This window comes from Cyrtonyx montezumae, unplaced genomic scaffold, assembly GCF_038088225.1.
Source record: "Cyrtonyx montezumae isolate F1298 unplaced genomic scaffold, pur_monq_1.0 scaffold_21, whole genome shotgun sequence".
In the NCBI taxonomy this organism is placed as follows: domain Eukaryota; kingdom Metazoa; phylum Chordata; class Aves; order Galliformes; family Odontophoridae; genus Cyrtonyx; species Cyrtonyx montezumae.
Window position 1 is genome coordinate 6,164,033 of NW_027071948.1, and position 10,756 is coordinate 6,174,788.

General features: G+C 50.1%; 1 protein-coding gene across 1 annotated transcript; it reads right to left on the minus strand.

Annotated features, from left to right (window-relative positions):
• Positions 1-5,118: 5,118 nt before the first annotated feature.
• On the minus strand, positions 5,119-10,636 carry PPIH (peptidylprolyl isomerase H). The gene is made up of 9 exons (XM_065738200.1): positions 10,548-10,636; positions 10,320-10,384; positions 9,591-9,614; positions 9,008-9,052; positions 8,730-8,772; positions 7,449-7,541; positions 6,698-6,785; positions 6,160-6,200; positions 5,119-5,424 (listed from the first exon to the last, which is right to left on the minus strand). The coding sequence occupies exons 1-9, from the start codon at positions 10,611-10,613 to the stop codon at positions 5,356-5,358; spliced, it is 534 nt and encodes a 177-aa protein (XP_065594272.1). The 5' UTR covers positions 10,614-10,636; the 3' UTR covers positions 5,119-5,355.
• Between the last annotated feature and the right edge of the window lie 120 nt (positions 10,637-10,756).

A 10,756-nucleotide genomic window follows, 5' to 3' on the forward strand; every position in this document is an offset into this window, starting at 1 on the left:
GCGGCCCGCACCGGCTAGCCACCCCGCGCGCTCCGCCCTCGGTCAACACTGTTGGCCGCTCTCTCTGCCTGTCAGACGGCGAGCCAATCCTGTAGGCCCTTCCACTCCCGGCGACGGCCGTTTCCCGAGCTCCTACTGGCCGCGCCGCCTGCCTTTCACCGTCTCCGCGCTCTTGTGCGTTCTGCCGGCGGTTGCTAGGTTTCTCTTTCCTCCCTCCTATGGCAACGCCCCGCCCCCTTGCTCTGATTGGCCACCGCCGCGGCTCGTGCGCGGCCACGCGGCGGTGTCGGTTCCCGGGAGCAGATCCGTACGCGCGCGGCCGCGGCCCCCCCTGCCCTTCGCGGTCCGGGACACGGAGCTCGGCTTGGGGTAACAGTAAAGAATACAGAGCAGCATAAACGAGCCTGCCAGCGCTAACGAGAAGTGGGAAAATGACGGATCCGAGACATCACAAAGCTTTTCCGACGCGTAATTAGCCGCAGTCCAAGCGCTATAACCGGGAAGCGGCGAAGCGAGCAGTGCGGTGCCCGGAGCCCCGGGGGCGGCCACAGCTGCGGTGGCTGCGGATCGCGGCGCTCCCCGAGGATCTCCTCTCATTACAGCCGGGTAATTCCTCAAGACAGGCGCCTAATTGAGCTATTTAAGAGCCGGGCTGCGGCCCCAGCTCTGAGGGCTCCTCCAACCCTGGTCTTTAATTGGCCTTTTCCCATCGACACCTCCCTGCCTCTGCCCGCGGGGACCGCGCTGGGTTTGCTCTGACGGGGATCGGCTTCCTCCTGCCGAGAGAAGGGCCGAGAGAAACACAGCGTTCATCTGCACCGGTGATTTTCCTTCCGCCTTCCAGCCGTGGTTGTCGGCCGCAGATTCGCAGCCCTGCCCTCGGCTACACGATCCCTGACGCATAAGGGAAGGGCAAGATCACCAGAAACCACCAAGCACAGCCAAAGCAGCCGGGAGCCCGCTGCTGCTCCACCTGCACCCAGCACGCTGAGCACGGCGTGGGATCGGCCCTCCAGCACTGCACACCAAGTGCTCCCCGACAAAACAAAGGAATTTGATTAATGGACAATTCAGAAGTTTGGCTGCTGCCAAGCAGTGTGAGTTTATGGGTTTATGGACACGTGTCTCATTGAGCTTGTCAGTCTTTCTCTGTAAGATCTCCAACTCAGCCAATGAAGGAAAGAGCTCAGTACAATACTGCAGTCCTGAAGGGGATCTGCATCAGTACACCCTGATTAAGAAATGGGAATGGGATCAAAACTGGATGACACTCAGTAAACCGGCTGAAAAATGTCAGAAAATACAATGGCATCTAGATTAGAGGGTCACATAAAAGAGTCAGAGCTGCTCGTCAGCTTCACTGATAACTCAGGAGGAATCTCCAGCTCTCAGCAACAGTCAGTGAGGATGCAGCCCCTGATGGCTCACGAGTTCAGGACACCACAGCTGCAGAGGACGGGATACTGCAGGGAGGTGAATGAGATGCTCAGATGAGTAAGGAGTCAAACTGCCTCCAAGTTGCAGCGTCCACAGCTGGAGGAAGATGCTGGAGCTCGGACAGAGGACAATGATCGTCTGCTCTATGACTGAAGGGTGACTTCATCGCAGGAAAGCAAACTCAAAAATAATGGTGTTTGAGAGAACTTCCAGCCAGCAAGTAAGGAATGACAAGATCCACAGGCTGGAAGGATGAAACTCAATACATTCAGTGTCCAAAGCAGATAAATGTAACAGGATATCATTAATCGCTGGAACAACTTTCAAGAGGTTGTAATGGATTTACCACTGCTAGATATTAATTTGGGGAAGCTGTGTGACCCCTGCTATGCAAGAAGTACAACTGGCTGCTCACAGTGATATAAATACATCAGGTTGAGAAAATGCTGCTGAGCCTGGACCCAGAAATAGGCTGGTTTCCCTGGTGAAAAAGCAGAGCGAATTTCAGCTGGCACCCACAGCCAGAGCTGTGAACCTTAGCACTGCAGCTGGAGGCAGAGCTCCCCTGAGCTGCCTGGAGCCAAGCTCATGCCTAAACCCCATAGGGAAAGGGCATCTAGCCACATTCCCTGAGCAGGAGCAACAGCTGAACATCTCATTTCTTTGCTCACCTCCATCTCACAGCTGTTACCCGGGTCCAGTTTTCTCCTCCATATGAGGACTTTTCAACTCTCATGTCCTAGAAGATCCTGGCTATTCAAAGCCAGGATTGGAATGGGACAGCATGCTTTGTTTCCTTCATCACCTGGCACACTGCAGGTACAAGTGAGACACGCTGAGCAGGAGAGAATAAAGTGCAAGTGTCCTCAGCAGCTGTGCAATCCCAGAGCCTGTCTTAAAGATTTCAAACAGCTGTTACATAGGAGATGACACCAAAGAATGCCTGCAGGATCTGTCCTCCAACATGTCAGCGTCAGCCACACCTCCCCAGGACATCCCCACACAATGCACCTCAGGCAGGGATCACAAAGCATTCTGCTGCACGAGGAGTGATGGGGCAGATCAGGATGGCACAAAGCGATTGCACGTGACAGAGCAGACTTTGTCCAACCTCCTTCATATTTAATCTGCTGCAGGGAAAACTCACCTCGGAGCTCAGCACCCACAAGGGGTGACTTCACGCCACCCAGCAGGTAACGTTTGAGTCTGACAGTTATTCCACAAACCTGCAGCCTCATCTTTGTTCTTAACAACCATGCAGGATAAGGAGCCCTGAATTCTATGGCATGCTCACTCTCTGCTTGCTAGCAAAAGGCCTTCTGTTAACACCCTTCTAACACCTATGTCAACTCCTCTAACACCTGTGGCATAAGAGTCCAATGCCCTTTTGGCCCAGGATGTGCCAGGTGAGGGCTAACAGCATAACTTACCTCAGAGCCCAGGAAATCCTGCCCATCACACTTTTTCCCTATCCCGTGCTTCAATAAAGTTGCACGTAGTAAGGTGCAGGACATTCCCCAGATGCCAAGAACTTCTCTGCCAGGCAGCCTCACAGCCAGAGCCAGTGCAGCACAGCTCGGGTGTGATCCTTCCACCTCTGCTCTTCCCTTAGCAGTCACTGCAGCAACACCTCTCACCACCACACACAGGAAATGTTCTCTACTGGCTCAGCTAGGGGTAGCACACACAAAGGCAGTATGCCTTCTTGCCCAAAGAATCCACTCCCAAGCATGTTTACTGATATCCACTACACAGGTATTTATCAAAATCCTTTATTTACATTTCAACATACTTAAAAAAATGATATATGCCAATTATTTAATGATTTCAGGAGCACGTCTGCGACGAGGACTGGGACAGCAGGGGAACTGCCTGGAGCTGCGTGGAGCTGGCAAGGGCCTACCCACCCACAAGGGAGCACTGAAACAAAACAGAACAAACAGTCCCAGATGCTCAGCAGCCACCTTCAGCATCCCACAACAGCAGCACTGGGTGCTGAAGTGGGTACTACCTGCTGCAAGCACTTATGTCAAACCTATCTCCACTCCAGGCACCTGTGTCTGGCTCTGGATTTGTAACCAACATTGCCTGCTTCTCTGGGCTGATTTTAAAGGGTCTTTACAAATAGCTCATTTAACTGTGAAGGTGGGGGAGATAAACCCCCATTCCTGGCAAGAGGCAGCTGAAAGGCAGCAGTGTGCAGAAAGATGTTTCCTAAGACCTGGCTAGGAAGCAAGCAGATGCCAAGAACTGAAGAGATCCAGCTGGATATTCACTAGAGATCATGCATAAAGGCTCCAAAGAGAAATGATCAGTGGGTACAGGCCTTAGGATCTCCCTAAAAGAGACCCAACCCATCAGCACAGCTCCTTCCAGCAGCAAGAAAGCCTATGAACAAAGCTCTCCCCATCTCAGAAAGCCTATATATGCCAGCAGAAGCACTGAGTGACTGCGTTCCATATTGCCACTTCATCAAACAGAAGTATCTGAAGCACTGCAGGTCTGAAAGGCTTTACCATGCCAGCAGGGATGTGACTTCATGGGCAATTCCAGACATCACTGGACATCACATAAAGAAAGGTTAAAAACTGTGTGGAGTTGCTTTTGTCAGTGCCTGCCTGCTGAAATTGGAGATGTCAGCAACCAAACGGCTCATACAGCAGATTTTTGATAAGCTGCAGCCTGACACATTGAAATCTGGTCAGATTTGCTTAAATGCTTGTGGTATTTTTATAGTCAAGCGGGAAAGAAAAATGCAAACAGAATAAACCATGTTAGTCTGAGTTTAGCCTTGCACCTTGTTGTGGTTTTGTGGTGTTGATGCCGGTATTCCACATCAGAGCATCATGCAGCAGTGAAGGAGTTAATGCTGGGGGAGCAGCAGAGGGGCGGAGCTCCGCACCGGATGCAGGCGGCGCTCGGTCTGGGCGCGTTGCTCTGGGCTGCCGTGGAGGTTCAGCACGTGTGCTTCCCCTGCGGGTCCTCCTTCACGTAAGCTCACAGCTTTTGGGTTGGAAATTTTTATCTCTCTCTCAATTGTTCAATTTTATTAGATTTAGTAAAGTTACCGTTCCTTCTCAGATCGTGCCGTTGTTTTCTTGTAGACCCATCTCTTCCCGCCGTTTCCCCCTCCCCCTCCCGGAGCGCGGCTCTGCTCGGGCGGCCGCGCGGCCACTGACGCAGTTTCTTTTTCTCTCCCCTCTCCCTTCTCGGTTTCCTTTGGGTCACTGTCACGGACAACACCGTGACACACCTATTTGGTTTAACCAAAATGAAGCCTGGGTACATGCTGGGAACACTTCCCTTTGTACGAGGACAGAAATGCTTTTTTGAATTAAGGTGAGGCTCTGTAACATAGCAATTCTTCAGCCCTGCCATGGTGGCTGTGCTATGGCTGCAGTGAGCAGGGAAGCTCAAGTCCTTTCATTCTGCAGCACTGTTCTTGATCCCTGCCTGCACCACATATGGATGCTCAGCTTTCAGTGGCAACAGGAGAGGGCACTTAGCTGCAGATTAAATGACCCTTCCACTCCCTCCTCCCTGAGTAATACCAGCTGAATTCCTCTTGCAGACCCCATTTCATCCATTGGATTCTGAAGCTGAGGCTTCAAGGCAGCCTAGCCCCTTCTATGGCAGGGCTGACCCCGTCTTTCCTCAGACTGCAGCCACAAAATCCTTCCCCTCTAGCACTGCCTTTATGTAGATCGAAGGGAAACTGCTTCAGAGAGTTGAGCTAGTAAAAAAATCCTGCTATCAGAGCAGCATTTTCTGATGGTTCAGTGAGCCGAGCCAACTTTCTGCAAGCTCATACAAATGTAAAAACAAGTCAAGAGAAATGCAAGGAGCACAGAAACCCACTGTTCAGCTGCACTGGATGCCCCAGAAGACTGAGACTTACCCCATTTCTGCTCCAGTGCATTACATCTCCCCGCACTGAGAGATCACAACTGGCAGCTTGGGTTTGTTATTCGGTCCCGTGGGCACATTCTGGGGACAGACAGATATATAAGGTCACACCTTATAAAAACACAGCAAACTCAGTGAGCAATGGGCTGTGAGGCAGTGCACAACATCAGGAACATTTGCACACGCCTGCTTCTCAATACCTAAAGGTTGGCAGCTCTGCTGTTTGCATTCCCTGTTGGCAGAGGCCCTCATGCACAACCCAAAGCAGGGGCGTGCCACAAAGTCAGTAACTGCTCTTTGTCATCCTGCTCACAATCCTGCCACGACACCCAGTCACAGCATACTCCTATTTATCAGGACACGTTATCCTGGCAGCTCATCAGAAGATTGGCTTCACTTTTCTAATTAGACACGCTGATGACAGATGAGCAGAACTGATGATTTAGCACCCACTGAATAATCCCAGGCAATGGCACGGAAGTGATCTGCTTTACGCTCTTGTCTGATGGAACAGCTTTTCAATTCAGCTTCCTGAACAAATGCAAAGCGCTGCAAATCAAGCTAGGAGAACAAAATCCTTGCTCAAAGCCTCAGCAGCGACCACAGGAGTACAGCATTTAAAAGTCAATCTACATGACAGACTTTGTGGCAGCAGATTTCCTATCATTTGTCTTCACTGTGAGACAACAACCCCAGCTTTTCTCATCGGTATTCCCTAGTAGCCATTAAACAACAGAAGAGAACAGAATAACATCTGTTGCTCTCCCATGACTTTCTGACATGGATTTTACAGAGAAAAAGGCAAATTCCACTTACTTCAATTTTTCTCATGACCAACAGCCCATCGATGATTTTACCTAGAATAAGAAAATGCATCCACTTCAGTATTGTCTGTTTTAACCTCTGCTGCCTTCCCCAACACATACAGGAATTCCTGTTCCTCCCAAAGAGCCCTGCACACTGCCCTCCAAACTGATAAAAGTGAGCAGGACAAGAGCTTTATGTCTGGCCTTGATCTCAAGAGGGAGTACAGGAACAGTCAGTCATCCTCTGAGAGCACATCTCACATCTACAAACTCAGCTGGAAATGCCATTTGGACGCCAGTCCCAATCTGACAGTGGAGTAGAAAGGCATCCCTTCACCCTTCATCCCTCGCTCCATCTGCACTGGCACAAGGATTTATGTACTGACATGATACATGATCAAGGATCTGATCTGGATTAAAGTTAAGCTGGGAAGAAAACCTTTCTAGTGATCCTAACCCTGAGCAGTCCACAGCTGTTTATTTTAGCAGCTGTGCCCCAGAAAGTGTTCAAGAGCCTGTAATGCCAGGCCTGCGTGGCAGGTACTCACCAAACACAACGTGTTTTCCATCCAACCAGTCACATTTGGAGCATGTAATGAAAAACTGGCAACCATTAGTACTCGGACCGCTGTTTGCCTGCAGGTTGAAAACATCAAAACACAAAGCATACAAATTAGGACTTCCCAAAGCTGAAGTCTCTCACATTGGAAAGATGCCATCTCACAGTGGAAAGAGCCGTTGCTTTAGGACTAGTCCAGCTGCCTTTCATTAAGCTTCACAGACCAAAGGAAACAAGACAGACATTGGCAGAGGAGCACCTGTGCTTGGACATGGTGTACTATCAAGTCAGGTCCTGCTACGGTGTGCAAGAGCCACAACAACATCTTTACTAACTACAACATCACCTTGGGGAAATAATGTTATAAAAGACACCATGGTAACACTGCTATGGCTCTGAAACTCCTCCATCTTTGTTCCCTCCTTGCTAAGGTCAGTAATAAAAGTATAGGGAAGAAAAAACCCTCCACTCATCACCGTACAAGAACTGCAATCACCAAGCTATTCTGAAAGCTGAACAAACAAAACATGCAACAGGTAATGAGAAAGGATGCTGGAGGATCAGGACTCCTGTGCTGCTCCATTCACCATCAGCCTTCTGCCTGATACTTATCACACAGGTCTTTCACACCTTCCATCCAACCGTATAGATTCCTACTGTCTGCCAAATAGAATTTATACACTTAGGAAAAGGGCAGAGGGGGAATACCAAAAGCTATTCAGCCTTCATTTCAAACTTACCATAGAAAGCAGGCCAGGAGCAGAGTGCTTCAGCTTGAAGTTTTCATCTGCAAAAGGACCTCTATATATACTGGCTACTCCAGTGCCATCTCCCTGCACAAGAGAGGCAATCAGTCAGGCACAGCTTTTGTTCCGTAGCATGAACTTGAAATAACCAAGCAAAATCAGTGTTAAACTCAGCCCAAAAGAGCTGCACTGCCATTATACATACTGATGGTGAACACACTCAGATGTTTCATTCCTTTCTGCCAAGTCAACACACTTTGCACGTACTACAAGCACTAGCACTCAGACATCAAGACTCGATGGGTACATGACAGCAGCGTGGCCCATAGCTGCCACACTGCAGAGAGACTCCTGCACACTGCCAAAAGGACTGAGACCCTACAGGAGAACAGCAGCAAGGAACCCCCCAGAGAAAGCTGCTGAAGCAATTCAAACAGACAAGTCTAGCACAGTCAGTTAAATCTGCTGTTCTGAAAGCAATTTCCCTGTGTTGATTTAGTTTCATTCAGCCCCATTTACACTGTCTGGCTACAGCCTGTCTCCCTTTATTGCCTTTCCACTTAACATACACTTTCTTTATTAAGCCTGCAGTATCACTGCTAGGGATTACCTACACCTGACCCAGCTGGGCCACCTCCTATGCAGGCAGTTCTCTCAGTGATTTTCACACAACTTCTGATATAACACTCCCCCACTGCCCCTTTCCTTCTTTTAAACCACCTCTGCCAGAAATGAAATCATTGCACCACGTCCTAACACAGTGAAGAAAGCCTGTGGTCCTTCAGCTTCCCTCAGATACTCTGCTTATCCCCAGGGCTGAGCACGGCAGCACTGCAGGCACAAATACTCTTCTCCACTTTGAGACAATTCACTAGTTTGGATTTAAACTATCTCCTGGAATAGATGCTTGGTTTGTGTACTTAGGCATCTCTTCTCGATCATACAGTGGATATCTCTGCCCTTTACTGTGGGGACAGGAGAAAGGGGAAGGACAACAGGGTGAAAAGAAAACCTCTGCCAGTTTGCAAAGCCCCTAGCTATATCATTGTGCTGTTAGAGAGAGAAAATATAGGGAAAGATGACATATTTTTACCCAAGACTCCAAACTTGTTACTAAGAATGTTATAGTCTGTTGCAGTAGGCAGCAGTGCTGTGAGGAAGCCTCCAGTTACTGCTGGGTGTCTCAAAACTGCCAACAGATCCAACAAATCACTACCTTGGAAAAGAGTTGTACAGTGTGGGAAAAAAACAAAAGCAATACACAGCAGTACATACGTTTACAAAGTCACCTCCTTGGATCATGAAGTCCTTTATTACCCTAAAAAAGGAAAGCAGTACTTAGTTCCCAGTAGAAAAACACATCATGAATATCTATGAATATTACAGTCTACAGTAGAGAGCATTTGACAGCACCCAAAGGACAGACAGCAGAAGCTACAGGAAGGTGGTATGAGCCACAACCTACAAATGCCTCCCAGACCAACGTTGCCCTTGAGGCAGGGCTCAAAGCCACACACTGCTGTTAAGTCTCTAAACAAAAGCAGAAGTACCACCTGTGGAAAGTGCTTCCTTTATAACCTATAGGGACACCATCTTTCCTAGAAGGAAATAAAAGGGAAAGTCGTTACAACTCACTGGATATCCCAACACAAAACCCTCCCAGGAGTTCATATTCCCAAAGAGTTGCCCTGTACATCAGATGTTTTAATATATCACCTACCAACCCACGTCCTTGAGCCCATGCTGGATCCTAGCTTTGTACTGATGCCACCAGAGGCCAAGGGAAACCTCAAATGGGCAACGGCTGCTTGCGACATCCATCTCATCATCTCAGCAGAACCCCACTGTAATTTGCAGTACTGACATCTGTACCAGGATGTGCCACATCCCTTTTTTTTTCTTTGCAGGCAAGGTATTTTTTAAACAATGAGAGCATGACCAAATTTGCGCCCAAAAGGAAAAGACAGCCACTACTGTGACTAACTGAGCCAGCCACACTTCCATCAGAGCACATTTCTGAAATGCTCCCATTTCACAGTGGCATAGTAAGGAAAACTGCCAAGCGAGCCATCTTTAGAGCCACCCAGCCCAGCCTGTCTGAGAACGATAGGTAAAAAGAGAACACAAAACACATACCTGAATTCACCTGTACAAAATTGCCTGAAAAAGAAAAAATAAAACACAGAAAAGGTGAGTGTAAACCATATCTGAATTCTGAGGACACAGGGTGGCATTCAGCAAACACACTGAACATCGTGCAGGACTTTGCTTATTCCAGTGGGGATGAGACAGAAACCATTGGTAAATACTCAACGCTTCCATTTCAAAACAGAGTTTTGAGAAGACATGGAGACATACAGACACTGAACAATGTGTCTGTAAGTGACAGCATGCGTAGAGCACCGTGTCTCAGAGGACAGGCTGCGTTCACTTCTCTGGAACTGGAACGTCCAGGAGACACACACAGAATCACAGAATCAGAGGGGTTGGAAGGGACCCCTAGAGATCACCGAGTCCAACCCCCCTGCCAAAGCAGGTACTGCTGTCAGTGGCAGAGGATGGGGCAGCAAGGAGGCTTTAACCATGACATTACTTTAACCATGACATTAATGCACTGCCTTTCATATACAAACTCAGTGCATCAGGGAGCGGAGAGGGATCAGAGCCCTTCCCCTTCAGGTCACGTAGACTCTCCTGGGTGATTAAGATGCTGCACGCTCACACGCAGCACTACGGGCACAGAGAGAGAACTGAAGCGGGTGCGGTGGTCCCTAACAGCACGACAGTCCCGCACACCCCCTGCAGCCCGCCTGCAGGACGCAGCGCTGCCCAGCTGAGCCCGCGGGTACGCCAGCTGCTCCTCACCTGAAATTCTCCGCGGTTTTGGGCACGACGTCAGCGAACAGCTCGATCTTCATGCGGCCGACCTCCTGCGGAGACAGCAGCCGGCTCAGCCCGCCCCGCCCCGCTCCCACCCGCAACCGCCGGGGCGCCCAACGAGAAGGGCCCGGGATGCGGAGCGCGTGCGAAGAGGCTGCGGCCTCTCGCTTCGCTCGGCCCAGGGAAGGGGCCCCGAGGGCGGGCGCTGCCCACCTGCCCGCCGATGGTGACATCGAAGAACACCACGGGGTTGTTGGGGTTCAGCGCCAGCACCGACATGACGCGGCCTCACCCGGCGGCGGGGCAGAGAGGGGGGGGTGGGGTCACGTGTTCGCTGGCGGGCGGAAGCGGTGGGGCGTGACGTCGTGCGTGACGTCAGCCGGGAGCTGCGGGGGGGGGGAGGGGTGGAAGAAAGGGATTGG

Coding starts and splice junctions, on each gene's coding strand:
- PPIH (XM_065738200.1), bottom strand. CDS start 10,613: ATGTCGGTGCTGGCGCTGAACCCCAACAACCCCGTGGTGTTCTTCGAT. Junction 10,385..10,547: donor ATGTCACCATCGGCGGGCAG/GTGGGCAGCGCC, acceptor CTGTCTCCGCAG/GAGGTCGGCCGCATGAAGAT. Junction 6,201..6,697: donor TGGAAAACACGTTGTGTTTG/GTGAGTACCTGC, acceptor TTCTTATTCTAG/GTAAAATCATCGATGGGCTG.